Source organism: Oncorhynchus nerka, linkage group LG21, assembly GCF_034236695.1.
Source record: "Oncorhynchus nerka isolate Pitt River linkage group LG21, Oner_Uvic_2.0, whole genome shotgun sequence".
NCBI classification, from domain to species: Eukaryota; Metazoa; Chordata; class Actinopteri; order Salmoniformes; family Salmonidae; genus Oncorhynchus; species Oncorhynchus nerka.
The window spans coordinates 9,241,210-9,257,668 of record NC_088416.1 but is presented as its reverse complement, the minus strand read 5'-3'; the positions used below and the strand labels follow the sequence as shown (position 1 = coordinate 9,257,668).

General features: G+C 42.6%; 3 protein-coding genes across 7 annotated transcripts in view; 2 read left to right on the top strand and 1 right to left on the bottom strand.

Annotated features, from left to right (window-relative positions):
- LOC115104412 (inactive rhomboid protein 2-like) overlaps positions 1–3,766 on the top strand; it is a 37,751-nt gene extending 33,985 nt beyond the window's left edge. For 4 of the 5 annotated variants that reach the window (XM_065006282.1, XM_065006284.1, XM_065006281.1 and 1 more), the window contains one exon: positions 1,466–3,766. In XM_065006282.1, coding sequence (XP_064862354.1) covers positions 1,466–1,885 — 420 coding nt within the window. In that variant the 3' untranslated portion in view covers positions 1,886–3,766. The remainder of the gene's footprint in view (positions 1–1,465) is intronic. The other variant, XM_065006285.1, reaches the window with a different exon arrangement.
- Positions 3,767–6,076: 2,310 nt separating this feature from the next.
- LOC115103555 (serotonin N-acetyltransferase-like) lies at positions 6,077–10,229 on the bottom strand. Its single transcript, XM_029624393.2, has 3 exons — positions 9,892–10,229; positions 7,847–8,001; positions 6,077–7,465 (listed from the first exon to the last, which is right to left on the bottom strand). Exons 1-3 carry the CDS (start codon positions 10,055–10,057, stop codon positions 7,160–7,162), a joined length of 627 nt encoding a protein of 208 aa, XP_029480253.1. The 5' UTR covers positions 10,058–10,229; the 3' UTR covers positions 6,077–7,159.
- A 2,479-nt stretch (positions 10,230–12,708) lies between these two features.
- Positions 12,709–16,459, top strand: part of LOC115103803 ((E3-independent) E2 ubiquitin-conjugating enzyme UBE2O-like) — a 42,903-nt gene continuing 39,152 nt past the window's right edge. Inside the window, 1 exon segment of the mRNA XM_029624762.2 lies at positions 12,709–13,209. Coding sequence (XP_029480622.2) covers positions 12,808–13,209 — 402 coding nt within the window. The 5' untranslated portion in view covers positions 12,709–12,807.

Sequence of the window (16,459 nt, the reverse complement as noted above, 5' to 3'; positions counted from 1 at the left end):
AAACGGCTAATTTCGAAGTGGTCACGTACACCTGGTTAGCGTATGTTATTGCGAGTGTAGAGAAATGCTTATGCTCCTGGATCCGACGGTGCAGCAGTATCTAACAGGTAATATCTAACAATTCTACAACAAAACCTAATACACACAATCTAGTAAAGGAATGGGATGAGAATATAGTAGTTTATTCACTTCTGGTGGCAGTTTCAGAAATGCTTAATGATACAACAGTAACAGTCGCAAGTACTTCTTCAAAAAAAAATTTGTCACTCTTCAATGCAGAAATTCAGAAGTCAAAAGTTGAGACGTTCTGAAACTCAGCCTCTAAAGAAACAACTAGACGTCGCGACAGTAACACTCTCTAGTTCTTCTTCAAAGGACTTTCCGAGTCACTCGTGAGAGCAGGAATTCAGAAATCAGAGAGAGTACAGACGTTCTGAAACTCAGCCTGTCAAACGAAGTGTTCAATGAAGTTTAGACTGTAGAGCGCTGGCTGGGGAATGATTGGATTCAGAGCACCCGTATAGCGTGTCTGGAACGTGTAGGCCGCGTGCCTAGGGCGTGTGAAAAACCTCACTCCTCCTCGCCCGTCCTTCTGGGAGGTTAGAATCTCAGATTAGCCATCTGCCCCGGTACGCCCACCACAGCCCTGACGTCAATCTAATCAAGATGCCAGCTGTAGAACCATTGACCAAAGAACCATTGCTGTTGGTTTCAACCTAGACCTAACTATTAAGTAGTTACAACGGAAATGTACCTTAAATCGGAAATGTACCTTAAATCGTAAGGTTTAGAACGGAGGCACAATGTAATACTCTTTTGTTATACTACTCCAACAATGACACATTCCCATTTTTTGGAACATCCAACGTCACTGTAGACATATGAAAGTGAAGATGGTTAAAATGTCTGATGGTGTAATTTATATATTGATCACAACATTTGTTTGGGGACATCATACCAAAGATAATTGCAGGGCTAAACATCTCCAGGCCCCTGAGCTGCATGCATTTGGATCAGTAGACTACCGAACAAATGAGGTTAACATTTAATGCACTCAGCTGTTGCACTCGCTTCCCATTTTGCTCGATTCCTATTGTCCTCTGCTATAAGGGGGACTATAACAACTACGCCTCGGTCATCTGCCTGCCAATTAGCAAGGAGTACATATGCTACCACCACTTCCTTCGTGCTAATGTACTGTAATGTATTTGATATGAATTTCAACAGATGCCAGTGAGCAGGATGCATGCATTTATCCCGGCATCTTCCGCTGATATGTCCCATTTTATGGTCAACAGTGACATTCATTCATGCACATGCTGGTCTTGTCACTCATTCACCCAGTGGTGGCATCATCATTGAGTGAAACATCATCCCCGCCCTCCATTTTGTTTGGTCAGAACAGGTGGATGTATGACTCTCTCTTTTCCCTCTCTCTCTCTGTCTTTCTCCGGTTATCATCCAGGTTGGCCCAGCTGGCTCCCAGTTCGGGCTGCTTGCCTGCCTGTTTGTGGAGCTCATCCAGGGCTGGCAGATGCTGGAGAAGCCGTGGAAGGCCTTCCTCAAGCTGGTGGGCATCGTCTTCTTCCTGTTCCTGTGTGGCTTGCTGCCCTGGATCGACAACATCGCCCACATCTTCGGCTTCCTCAGCGGCCTGCTGCTCTCCTTCTCCTTCCTGCCCTACGTGACGTTCGGCGACTTCGACAAGTACCGAAAGCGTGTCCTCATCCTGCTATCGCTGCTGGTCTACCTGGGCCTGCTCTCCTCGCTGGTCGTCTGGTTCTATTTCTACCCCATCAACTGGCACTGGCTGGAGCACCTCACCTGCCTGCCCTTCACCAGCAAGTTCTGTGAGAAGTACGACATCGACCATGTGGTGCACTAGGCTAAAGCACTCACTAAAGCGCTAACAGCTAATGCTAGCTGGCTTTAGAACCTGGACATTCACTAAAGTGCTAACGGCTAATGCAAGCTGGCTTTAGAACCTGGACAGGAAGCGCAGTGGAAAATACTTTTAAGGGAAACGGAACTTAAAGGGAGAGCGCACCTGGTTCATATGCCCGTAAGCACCCAGGGTATCTACGCACATTGCCTTCAAGACTGTACAGCTATGCTAGTTCCTCTGGCGAGAACGACTCGGTCTGAGCGTGGTGTTAAAGTGGACTTGGAAGACGACAGAGGATATCCTACCCTGTCGGTTCATAAACTGTCACGTTAATACTACAGAGGCCTCTTATTTGTTCATTTTTGTACTCATTTTCTACAACACTGGATGTATCTTAACACTACGTGATATAGCATTTCATTATGTTCAGATACTTTGAATTAGCTGTTCATGTGAGCATTTCACTATGCTATTGAATACAAGTCATACAGTTTGTCACTGGCTGGAGCATTGTTTCAACTTGAACCTAGTTTTGTGTGCTTTTCATGAATTTTCCATGGCACTTTTTTGGGGGGGACCAGTTAAGTGTTAAGAATTCCGTCCAATAGCAGTTGCCTTTCACAATGAATTATACCGTACAGACAGTGTCAATAAAATTGTGTTATTGTATCTGTAAATGATGCTTCTTCTTCATCTGAAGGATTGCTCTGACCTTCCAAATCCTGCCTTCCAAATCTGCCTAGGTTATTTATGGCAACAGCCACAGGTGCTTGATAAATATACATCTAACTAATTCCAATTGAACTGTGTCACTGCCCCAAAGACAAGCTGTTAGCCTTATGGAAGGCTTTTCAGTTTAAGGGCACTACTAATTAAACATGTTGACTTGTTTTGGCCATAATTGTGGCGTTTCACTGGACATTGTGTTATAGCTTTGATACTCAAACGTTAATTAAACGAAATATCGTAAGATTATAGGATCTGACTGACCTTCCAAAAGGCAGTATGTGATCTGATCGAGCAAGGTAGAAAGTCCATGTTGTTTCACTTCAAACTACAATGTGCTTGCACTATATCTCTACAGATATATATACAGTATATAGTAATTATAGCACTTCAGTGCTGTCGAGGCAAATTACTTATCAATGTATTATGTGTATATATTTAAAAAGCGAACGAGAATCCATGTACTGTGTGCCTTGATCAGTGGCCATTGATTCAAGAAAGGCTGCTAGTCACTCTTTTCATTATAGATATCAAAATGGCCAACCAAGTTTCTGCCAACCTGGCCTGCTCCTGGTCTCTTAGATTATGACCCTCTCCTCTGGCAGCTGTCCACTCTTCACTGTTTAGGACGTATCCTGAGAGGTGGATTACTGCAGTGATGTGGATTATTTGAGCAGGATTTACTATGCTTTGTTAAGTCACTTTACACACCAGCAGTCAACTGGTGGCGTTAATGGCCGACTATGTCAATAACGTGCAATTCTTCACAGGTGTTGGTTGGACGATGGTTGAGTACTGTTTTACGTTGTCTTGTCATTTTGAGCATTTAAATGGTTGTGACCCTGTAATTTGCAAGGAATCTGTCCCTCTTTTCTTTTTTATTTGAACACTTTAGCACAGTCTGGTCCTCTTCATAGGAATTCACAGTGCCTTCTGAAATGTGTGTAATCCTTGAATTTGAGTGTCTGTAAATCGGCAAGCATAAATGCATAAGTCTGTAAATGCATTTGGACCAAATTGATGAGTTATTTATTTGGAATTTGCTCTTTTACTGAGATATTGTGATCTTATTGCTGTAGTTTTTTAAAAAGACATTAGCCTTACGTGTATGTACAAATTCACACAATGTTCTTCAAAATAAATGTAATAATGTTTTCCCTCGTGTGTGTCTTGAGCTCATAGATTCAACTACCGGTAACCTTTCCTGACTTTTGTGAAAATGGCTCAAGGAACTACTACTTTGGATCTATGCTTCTGAACTATTTCTCTTGGCAATCGCATTCAGCCGGGTCGTGTGGTGGTGCTTGAAAAGCGAGGAATAGAAATACTGTTGTAGATTCACCCTCTTCAAGAGAAATTTACTCTCCACAACTTTAATCTCTGTGGGTCACGTTTTTGCAAGCGGAGAAGTTGAAAACAAGTTGCTTTGTCCTCTAAAGCTGCCATTTGTTAACCAAAGAAACCCTACAGTCTCATGCATTTCTACATTCCAAATGAAAGGGAAATAGTCCGAAACAGAAATGTTTGAAAATGTGTTTATTTTCTTACTTTCAAAATGTTATAAAAATCATTAATGTCTTGATTCAAAATTGATGGAGGCAGAGGTGGTGATTTTCTACAGGGAAAAAGACGACTCATTTATCAAGGGGAATGGAAAATCCCAGGGAGGGATATTGGTAAAAAAAAATTGCTGTGTTTCAAACATTCAAATGCTATAAAGTCTATTTTCAAATACTGTGCAAGCTACAAGTATATTGTTCACAACTCCATACTATATTGGCAATTGGATTCCCATAAATGTGTCATTACTACTAACACCCTCCAGACATGGCCTGTACAGGTAATGCTGCTTACTGAATACAGTAGGCCTGGCTTTGTTTAAAATGCTTGGCAGCAGCATAATAGACGATTCTCGTAAATCCCTAGAAGTTAATGACAATAATGCCTGCTAATGGGACACGTTAGCAGATTAACCCCTATAGCCCCAGGGAGAGGGGAGTGCAATACTGGTCTACATTGGAGACTGGTGTCTCTGCCGACAAACACACAGCCTGGTTTGCTTATATCCCTCCCTGATATACTGTATATCGGTAATCTAATTTCAATAATTTTCTCACAAACTAGAAAGAAACAGGTGCTGGCTAAAAGAGTAATACTATCATTAAATCTACTACCATGGTATATACCATGGTTTATAAAAGTCCCCACCCAGCTCTTTTAGCTGCCCAGTGCATTTTAAAGGCATAAATACAGAAGGATAAACAAAAACATTAGTGATCTTGAAAAGCAAATTAAAATCCCAGGCAATCGCCCAGGTGTTGATGTGCCATAAAGCTGCATATTCAGACAGGAAGAATGAGATTTAAAGTGTCCTCCTTGGTTGCTTGGCATTGAGTTAATGCTGTTTTAATGCTTGCCATGGATTGATACACAAGCAGCACAGCCACAAAACGCTAACAGGAAGAAAGAAGCTAGCTGACCCTTCTTCAATCTAGGCCTATCCGCATTTTCGTTAGATTCTCAAGTCAACCACCAAGATGCAGTTTGTTTGCTAAAATCTCAGACTTAATATGAGGTAAAAAATCCAGCATTTTATACAAAAATATGTACTTTGCTGCACTTTTCCTTGCTGTACTTTTCTAATGTGAACCTAGCATTTTCTGCAGGTAGCAGATTCTATTTGGTCATCATGAATAAGACATTTTGTAAAAATGAATAAAAGTAATACATTTATAATCACTTAATTACTCAAGTAATTCCATATCTTCCCCAAAGATCATGTCAGCCTTTGAGATTAAAAAAAGCCTTTCATGAACGAACACTCACATTTGACTAGCTTTGACTTTGAGAAATGTACTTACTATGACTGTGATATGTGGTTGTCTTACCTAGCTATCTTAAGATGAATGCATTAACTGTAAGTCGCTCTGGGTAAGAGCGTCTGCTAAAAAAGTTTCTTCATCTTAAGTCACAACAACAGACAAACACAGTCTGCTTAAACTAGTAACTCACAATTTATTGTATTTTTCTTGTCTATATTGAATACATAAATTAAACATTCACAGTGTAGGTTGGAAAAAAGTATGTGAACCCCTAGGTTAATGACTTCTCCAAAAGCTAATTGGAGTCAGGAGTCAGCTAACCTGAGGTACAATCATTGAGACTGGATTAGAGATGTTAAAGCTGCCCTGCCTTGTAAAAAAAACTCACCATATTTGAGTTTGCTATTCACAAGAAGCATTGCCTGATGTGAACCATGCCTCGAACAAAAGAACAATCTCAGAAGACCCAAGTTTAAGAATTGTTCACTTGCATAAAGCTGGAAAGGGTTACATAAGTATCTATAAAAGCCTTGATGTTCATATGTCCAAGGTAAGAAAAATTGTCTATAAATGGAGAAAGTTCAGCACTGTTGCTACTCTCCCTAGGAGTGGCCGTCCTGCAAAGATGACTGCGAGCACAGCGCAGAATGCTCAATGAGGTTAAGAAGAATCCTAGAGTGTGAGCTAAAGACTTAAAGAAATCTCTGGGACATGCTAACATCTCTTTTGACAAGTCTACTATACGTAAAACACTAAACAAGAATGGTGTTGATGGGGAGACATCACAGAAGAAGCCACTGCTGTCCCAAAATAATATTGCTGCACGTCTGATGTTCGCAAAAGAGCATATGGATGTTCCACAGCGCTACTGGCAAAATGTTCTGAGGACAGATGAAACTAAAGTTCAGTTGTTTGGAAGGAACACAACACTGAGTCAAGAGAAAAAAGGCACAGCACGCCAACATCAAAACCTCATCCCAACTGTAAAGTATTGTGAAGGGAGCATCATGGTTTGAAGCTGCTTTGCTGCCTCAGGGCCTGGACAGCTTGCCATCATCGACGGAAAAATGAATTCCCAAGTATATCAAGACATTTTGCAGGACAATGTAAGGCTATCTGTCTGCCAATTGAAGCTCAACAGAGGTTGGGTAATGCAATAGGACAACAACCCAAAACACAGAAGTAAATCAACAACAAAATGGCTTCAACAGAAGAGTGGTCCAGTCAGAGTCCTGACCTCAACCCGATTGAGATGCTGTGGCAGGATCTCGAGAGCGGTTCACACCAGACATCCCAAGAATATTGCTGAACTGAAGCAGTTTTATAAAGAGGACTGGTCCAACATTCCTCCTGACCGTTGTGCAGGTCTGATCCGCAACTACAGAAAATGTTTGGTTGAGGTTACTGCTGCCAAAGGAGGGTCAACCAGTTATTAAATCCATGGGTTCACATACTTTTCCCACACTGCACTGCAAATGTTTACACGGTTCAATAAAGACATGAAAACGTATAATTGTTTGTGTGTTATTAGTTTAAGCAGACTGTTTGTCTATTATTGTAACTTAGATGAAGATCAGATCAAATTTGATGACCAATTTATGAAGAAGTCCAGGTAATTCCAAAGGGTTCACATACTTTTTCTTGCCACTGTAGCCGTCCTCCAGCCATGGAAGGTTGGTGAAACACCCCCCCATTGAAGGAAGCATCCATCTTGGTTCGTATCCCCTCAAACACCACTGTTGCGGCGCATGTACGCGTGGCCCCGGACAGGGTACATCATCTCAATGAAGGTCAGGGGCCCCACGGTGATGTCGCTGGGGCCCTGCACTTTAAATCCTGACTTCTGGTAGAAAGGGACCAGGAAGTCTTCGCACATGAGCACGGCGCAGCGAACATAGGGCAGGCAGCGCAGGTACTGCAGGTAGCGCCACATCAGGATGGAGCCCTTGCCTTGCTGCCGGAATGTGCGGTGGACAGCAAGCACATGGAGGTGGACTGTGGAGCCATGGGGCTTGTGGAGGGTGAGAGCGTCCTGAAAAAGGAGGGAGGGAAGACTGAGTTTTGAGTGCATGAGTGCAATGTGAGATCACCTGACTAACCATTTATCATGGTCATGGATATTTTTTCATGATCAACTCTATTGAACCCTGAATTGACAGGTTTGTGTGGATGTAAGCTTGGTTTATGTGGATGTAAGCTTGGTTGTGTGGATGTAAGGTTGGTTGCATTCTCTGATTTTGAGATGTTTTATATAAAAACCTTGAAGTCCCCGTACTAAAAAAATAATTGTACGTATCTATTGATAAAATACCACGTTGAAGTACATCCTCAAAGCTTGTCTTTTGATTCATTATAATTCATCATAATGAAGACAATGTCCCACTTATTCAACACATTTTGACTTGGGGCTTACCATGGCTAGTTTCTCCTGGTCCCACAGTGATCCTATGATGAAGGCAACGAGGCGTCCCTCCTCAAACCAGCCCAGAGACAGCTCAGGGCACAGCGTCAGGAAGTGACACACCTCATCTAAGTGAAGCGGACACTCTCCAGACACAGAGATGAAGGCTGAGGAGGTCAGACAGACAACTCAAGTCCATGATCAAGTCCACACGTAGTTGTTCAGTCTAATCTCAGTTTGCTTACTTCCAACTAAACTCAGCATAAAAAGAAATGTCCCTTTTTCAGGACCCGGTCTTTCAAAGATAATTCGTAAAAATCCAAATAACTTCACAGATCTTCATTGTAAAAGGTTTAAACACTGTTTCCCATGCTTGTTCAATGAACCATAAACAATTAATGCACATGCACCTGCGGATGATCGTTAAGACACTAACAGCTTACAGAAGGTGGGCAATTAAGGTCACAGTTATGAAAACGTAGGACACTAAAGAGGCATTTATACTCACTCTGAAAAACACCAAAAGAAAGATGCCCAGGGTCCCTGCTCATCTGTGTGAACGTGCCTTAGGCATGCTACAAGGAGGCATGAGGACTGCAGATGTGGCCAGGGAAATAAATGGCAATGTCCGTACTATGAGACGCCTTAGACGGCGCTACAGGGAGACAGCACGGATAGCTGATCGTCCTCGCAGTGGCAGACCGCGTATAACAACACCTGCACAGGATCGGTACATCCGAACATCACACCTGCGGGACGGGTACAGGATGGCAACAACAACTGCCCGAGTTACACGAGGAACACACAATCCCTCCGTCAGTGCTCAGACTGCCCGCAATAGACCGAGAGAGGTTGGACTGAGGGCTTGTAGGCCTGTTGTAAGGCAGGTCTTCACCAGACATCACCGGCAACAACGTCGTCTATGGGCACAAACCCACCGTTGCTGGACCAGACAGGACTGGCAAAAGATGCTCTTCACTGACGAGTCGCGGTTTTGTCTCACCAGGGGTGATGGTATAATTCGTGTTTATTGTCAAACGAATGAGCGTTACACCCCGAGGCCTGTACTCTGGGGCAGGATCGATTTGGAGGTGGAGGGTCCATCATGGTCTGGTGCTATGTGTCACAGCGTCATCGGACTGAGCTTGTTGTCATTGCAGGCAATCTCAACGCTGTGTGTTACAGGGAAGACATCCTCCTCCCTCATGTGGTACCCTTCCTGCAGGATCATCCTGACATGACCAGCCAGCATGACAATGCTAACAGCCATACTGCTCGTTCTGTGTGTGATTTCCTGCAAGACAGGAATGTCAGTGTTCTGCCATGTCCAGCGAAGAGCCCGGATCTCAATCCCATTGAGCACGTCTGGGACCTGTTGGGTCGAAGGTGAGGACTATGGCCATTCCCCCCAGAAATGTCCGGGAACTTGCAGGTGCCTTGGTGGAAGAGTAGGGTAACATCTCACAGCAAGAAGTGGCAAATCTGGTGCAGTCCATGAGGAGGAGATGCACTGAAATACTTAATGCAGCTGGTGGCCACACCAGATACTGACTGTTACTTTTGAATTTGACCCCCTCCCCTTTGTTCAGGGACACATTATTCAATTTCTGTTAGTCACATGTCTGTGGAACTTGTTCAGTTTATGTCTCAGTTGTTGAATCTTGTTATGTTCATACAAATATTTACACAATTTAAGTTTGCTGAAAAGAAACGCAATTGACAGTGAGAGGACGTTTCTTTTTTTGCTGAGTTTACTTGCTTGGTGACATGAATCCCATCATGACTGACTGTTTGTTTGTCATGAATTTGGTTGGTATCCAAAGATTTATTTCCAAAATATATATTAGCCTAGTCTATAAAAAAAATGTAAAAGTAAACTTTAAACGTAAAGCACCTCATCATTAATTAAGTATTCTATATTTGACAAGTCCAATTAATGACAAAGCATTTCAATCAATATACCTTTTTATGTCTAGATACAAAGTTGTAAAGAAAAACGACCAGTATTGGGGTAAAAACAAGTTCTACATTTTAGTAAGTTAAAAGTTAAAAGTTACCCTCTCTTTCGATCTCAAACACGCTGATTGCGTCCTCCGGGCTGAGGCAACGGAACTCGCTGGCCGGGAGTGTGTGGCGACGCCCGTGCCTGGGGGTGATGGGACCCATGGGAGGGCGCGTTAGGAGACTAGATTTCAGGAAAGGCAGGGCACTGACTGTCGACATGGTGTCTGATCGAAGTTCCAAGCTCTTAAATCAAATAGAAATGTTGATATTTCAATATAATGTATACTTGATATTGAATGGCTGCCTGTCTCTTAGATATCTGCTCCACTCAAGTGATCCAAGTGAAGAAGGGTTGTGTGTAAAGTCTGAGGTTAATGTGGTGCGCCGTGTGTATTTTTACCTTTGGCAGTAAGCGCTATTAGTCATAAGCCTACAAGCTGGATGACCAAATTCTGAGAGAATACCTGTCAACAATAAACATATTGACCCGGATTTATTGGGGATATTCGTCACTTGTGTTTGGAATTAGCCTCTTGTAAACATGCAACTAATGGATAGGCTTTTGGCTAAGCCTAGGTATCACCTATTTTCAGTTATTTAATTTATATATATAAATTACAATTTACATATAGGTCTATAAATTCAGTGTTTGATGGGTACAGTTTTGGCCTTCTATACTGAACAAAAATATTAACATGCATGCCGCCATTTCAAAGATTTTACTGAGTTACAGTTTGTGTAAGGAAATCAGTAAATTGAAGTAAACTCTTTAGGTCCTAATCTATGGATTTCACATGACTGGGAATACAGATATGCATCTGTTGGTCACAGATCTGAATTTTTTTAAGGTAGGGGCGTGGATCAGAATACCAGTCAGTATCTGGTGTGACCACCATGTGCCTCATGCAGCGTGCATGCAGTCTTTCTCATAGAGTTGTTCAGGCTGTTGATTGTGGCCTATGGAATGTAGTCCCAATCCTCTTTAATGGCTGTGCGAAATTGCTGGATATTGGCAGGAACTGGAACACGCTGTCGTACATGCCAATCCAGAGCATCCCAAACATGCTCAATGGGTGACATGTCTGGTGAGTACATAGGCTATGGAAGAACTGGGACACATTTTCAGGTTCCAGGAATTGAGTACAGATCCGTGCGACATGTGACCGTGCATTATCACGCTGAAACACGAGTTGATGGCGGCAGATGAATGGCATGAGGATCTCGTCACGGTATCTCTGTGCATTCAAATTGCCATCGATAAAATGCAATTGTGTTTGTTGTTTGTAGCTTATGCCTGCCGATACCATAACCCCACCACCACCATGGCTCACTTTGTTCACAACATTGACATTAGCAAACCGCTCGCTTACACAACGCTATACACATGGTCTGCGATTGTGAGGCCGGTTGGACATACTGTCATATTCTCTAAAATGAAGCTGGAGGTGGCTTATGGTAGAGAAACTAACATTAAATGATCAATTATCTGGTGGACATTCCTGCAGTCAGAATGCCAATTGCACGCTCCTTCAAAACTTGAGACATCTGTGGCATTGTGTTGTGTGACAAAACTGCACATTTTAGAGTGGCCTTTTATTGTCCCCAGCACATCATTGTGTAATGATCATGCTTCTTGATATGCCACACCTGTCAGATGGATGGATTATCTTGGCAAAGGATAAATGCTCACTTACAGGGATGTGAACAAATGTGTGCACAACATTTTAGAGAAATAAGCTTTTTGTGGGTATGGAAAATGTCTGGGACCTTATATTTCAGCTCATGAAACATGGGACCAACACTTTACATGTTGCGTTTATATTTTTGTTCAGTGTATAATTTAAAATATAAGTGGAATATAGGCTGTGTGTAATTGTAAAATGCCTATTTTGTTTAAATGTTGATATCAATATCACTCGATCAGAATTTTCCGCATAGAATAGGCCTACTGGTGATTGTATTATGAATCTTATCGGTTGCCCTCATCTATTTACCAAACGTCATGTAACTCAAACAAATAAGGGAAACTTTTCCATTGTACATCAATTGTCTCGTGATTGTGGTTCATGTTTTTTCCCCCATGTAAGAGTTTGTTGATCATTATTTCAGTTTTAATGTATAGATTATCCCCTGCTGGCAATACGTTGCTGACCAATACGAAATTCGTTTTGTTGTTTTTTTGGCTACCTAATAAATGCAGGTAGAGAACAGAGTTAGCGTCTGTATTTGTTGGAATCCCTTTATCAAAAAATAGAATATGCTTCTCGCATTATATACATTTTTATAGATTTATACGCGCATCTTTGCGCTTGACAAATAAGACATATGTCCCATCAAGTTAGCCTACATAACACAACTACCGTGTCAGGCACGGTATGCATAAAATATGTTATTTCATGCCACAATCCTGTGAAACCATGGCTGTGTCTGCAATAATAAGCCAATTTCAGCACTCGACACTTACACCAAGTGGCGAAAAATGGCACAGAACGCCTATTCGAGCCCGGGCTACAGACTTGTTGATGAAATTGACGTCTTCTCTTTCATTATGTTTGCATTTCTGTAAGAAATTAAATAAATAAATAAAAACATGATCATGGCTGTGATATTTAATTAACTTTATTGTTAGGCTGTGGCCAATCCTACGAAATTGGCCACATTACATCATTCATTTGTGTCATCGTGGAGGAAGCAACACCTGCCCGTGTGACTAGAATATCAAGAAAGATGTGCTATAATAACGGTGTGATATAACTGTCTGCTGTCTCAGACTCATTTATTCAGAGTCAAGGCCGGTGGAAAAAAACACCTTTGTCAATCTGACAGACCCTCGACTCTTCTCGGAGTGCTTTTACGCAGCGCGCGCCCTACTGACGTAAACACGTGCACTTCCCTGGTTACAGGTTTCTCTTTTTTTCTTCTCCACCATCTCTCCCCCTTTCTCGCATTATTCCCTGACAACTGCAGCGATGGCGGAACCGGTGGCATCGGACGCAATAGCAACAGACGCAGCTCTTTCTCCGGCTGTAAGCCCGGGTTCGGAGCCTCCATCCATGGCGCTCTCTCCTTCTGCAGGCGGCTCCCAGCGGCTTCTTTTCTCCCACGATTTGGTGTCAGGTCGGTATCGCGACTTGGTCCGGTTCGGCCTAGTCAGAATGATACAAGGCGAGGAGGAGTTTGATTCAGATTCGGACCTCGAAGATGGCGGAGGTAGAGGCGGGGGTGGTGGTGGTGGTGGTGGAGGTGGCTGTATCCCCTGTAACTCGGACACCGATAGCAGTGTTGTGGACAGCCTGGCACCTCTGGGAAGGGGTTTTGTCCGGGTGCAGTGGTACCCAGAAGGAGGGAAACAAGACATACGGGAAACAAAGGTAATTGTCTGCTAACGTTCGCTAACTAGCCACACACTGTTTTCAACGTTGGGAGGTAACATTTAGTGAGCTAAGCTAGCTCCCAGCACAAGGTGTGCTTTCCCGTTATTGACAGCTGGTTCAATTAATTAGTAACGGTACACCGCCACCGGTTCTGCACGCTATAACCAGTATTGCGAACGTTTTAGGCGCGCTTGTGTACTTGTTTGTTGCAATTACTATTCCTAACTTCAGCATATTGCCCACATGTCTTGAAATGTGCTGTTCAACTGGGTGTGACATAGCATGTTTGGCTAGCTAACTTTTTTATTATTGCTTACTGGTTAAACGACTAGCTAGTGTGCTAGTCATTTATTTAGGTTTAAAACCAATATTCTCCACGAACCAGTTTAGCTAACTGGCAGGTTGGCTAGGCTACCTTGCTAGCTAATGAAACGCACGTTGCTGATCAATTAACTAGCTAGTTTGCGTCTCAGGTTTTCAGTAAATGAATCATTGACAACTTTTGTAGGAGAAGGAACACTTGCTAAAACTGCTGCTTAAACAATGAGATAAAGGACTTTAACTGAATCATGTAAGGTGGTCTCTGGCTGATGTTGTATCTGACACTGACAGTTCAAGCTAGCCATGACCCATCGTCATAGGAGATTGCTAAAATGATATCACTGATAGAACAATGACCCAGACGTTTTACCGGATCTATAAACCTGAAGCATCTGGTTGACGTATCCACTCCCCACCAAATGTGATGAGCGGAATCCCAATTGCCGGCAGTGGGAGATGGATTCTGGCCGACTTTCTGCTAATTTTGTCATTGATGAAGCATATTTGATCTCAATGCAGTTTTCTGTCCCCATAAGAAGCGGTTGTTTAGGAGGGCGAATTGAGTTATTGCACACGCGTAGGCCTTCTCTAAAATGCAAATACATGCTAGAATGCGTCAATATGGTTTCTGCCCACCTCCTTGCTTGTTCTGCCCACTATTATTAATTTGCTCCCATAGGACCACAGCCTGTTTCCATCTTGGGTTAGTTATACAAATCTTTGATTCTATGCTAAACCCTCCACTACACGAGGAGTCAGTTTAATCAATTATACTGATGGTGTAATGTTAGTTTTCCATTGGCCAAAGGCAGTTTTAAAGTGGATAACATCCTGCATGACTGACATTTTAAAGTGGATAGGTTTTGCTGACGTTTAATTTATTATTAACAATAATACATCGATACAAAGCTGTAAATGGTATTTAACCTTGCCTATGAATGCATTTCACAGTAGTTACCAAACTTAGTCGGAAGCAGGTTGAGGCTATCGCTATATTACATAGGGAAATAACCTATGCCATCACAAAAATCAAGTTAAATAGGGTCCAATCTATTCACAATATTAATTCAAAAGAAAGGTTGCCCAAAGCAGAGTATCCAAACACTCAAAGCCCATGCATAAAAGCTTTGTCGAGCCAGTATCATTACAAACGGAAAAGAGAGAGCTATTGCCGTATTGACATAATGGGATTCAGTACTGCAGTAACAGGGAGCTCATTCCAGGGCCTTATGGAAAAGGGTCACACTGAGGGAGTGGAGCTGGGATGGGGTTGGGCCTAGAAGATACTCACGGTGAACAGTGCAGGCAGGCTGTGCTGCTTTGTCCTCTGGAGTAAATGTGTAAAGTTCTAGCAATGGATTCAGGGTCTGGAAGTCAGGACAAAGGTCTAGTCATGTATCTGTGGGGATAACAATGGGTCAGGGATGTTTACCTACACACACAAGGGTGACTCGGCTCTGTGTGACTTTGAATGCCAGTCTTGTTTTAGGCCTTAAACATTGCCCTCCGTGTGTGTTTTTGTCCTTATCAGTTTGTGTGTTTGTCCAGCCTGATCTGTGTGTGTATTCTTCCTCCCTGTGTGTGTGTGTCTGTTTGGCTGTCCGTTAGGGCTGGGAATTGCCAGTGACCTCACGATACGATATCGCGATACTTGGGTGCCAATATATGTATTGCGATTCTCATGGTTCTACATGTGTTGCGATTCATTGTTCCAAACATATTGCTCACTATATGTCTACTGCAGAGGGACAAGAGTGCCATGAGAACTAGTTTTGATCAGTCATGGAAATAAAAGTGCTGAAAACATATGCTACCTATTTAAAAAGGAGATGGGAAATGACTGGAGTTTTGACGCAGATGCACCGAACTAGTGCAAAAATTATATAGTCAATACAATATGATCTATTGTCAAATAATATCCCGATATATGGAACTGTATCGATTTTGTTTTCCCTCATCACTGTTGTGTGTGCATCCTCTGTCTACCTACTGCTCAGACGGTGTTTCTTCAGTCACATATTCTCTTGAGCAACTCAAAGATTCACATCTATAATTCATGACCAGGCCACTTCCTGCGGTATGCAAAAAAAAATAGCATATTTCCAAGGAAGTCTGTCCTGACTGCTTTTATGTCTTACCTTCCTCTGCTTAATACCCATTTTCACACACTTCCGGGGACACTGGGGTACGAAAAGTCAGTACCTTAACCCTAGTTTTGCATAGCCATGCATCCAAATCATGTCACACCAACCTTTTGGAGGTCTGAAGAATTGGCTAGAATGGTGTGCAAATGTTTTAGTGGATTTTACATTTCAAGAACCTCTCCCCACGTGCTCGTGGAAGGGGTGCTGCGTTATGTTAGTCACTGTGTCCTCCTACCTGGTCGGAAAACATTTTGCAGAGTTGTTGTGTATGCCAGTTTGTAACATTGCAGGAAATATAAGAACCTAGAGGACGAACAGAATTCTGTTTTGCCAGAGATGTGCTCTATACATAAAATTGAGTCGTTGAAGGCACTACCATTCCTCTGCTAGATCAATACATAAAAAATATGCTATGACGTGTCTACTTACAGGCTATGGTAAAAGTTTAGTGTATCAAGTGTTACCGACGGTCTCCGATTTTATTGGAATTGAAAGTAACCACAAACACGGCACACATCAACATATTTTGATGGGATTTTAATCCCCTATTCCCGACCACTGTCGCTCCTACGGCACAAACTAATTTAGTGGGCACCTTTTTCAGCTCCGCCCAAGCAAGGGATTGGTTTGACGTGTTGTAAGGCGTCACTGGTTTCCACCCCTTTGTAGCTACTTTCTGCCATTGACTTTACAAGGCTTTCCTATTAGGGAAGCCTGGCTACCTGATTCACCAGCCTCTTTGTCTCCCTCACTGCTCCTGCAGTTGTTATTCCAATGAGGTG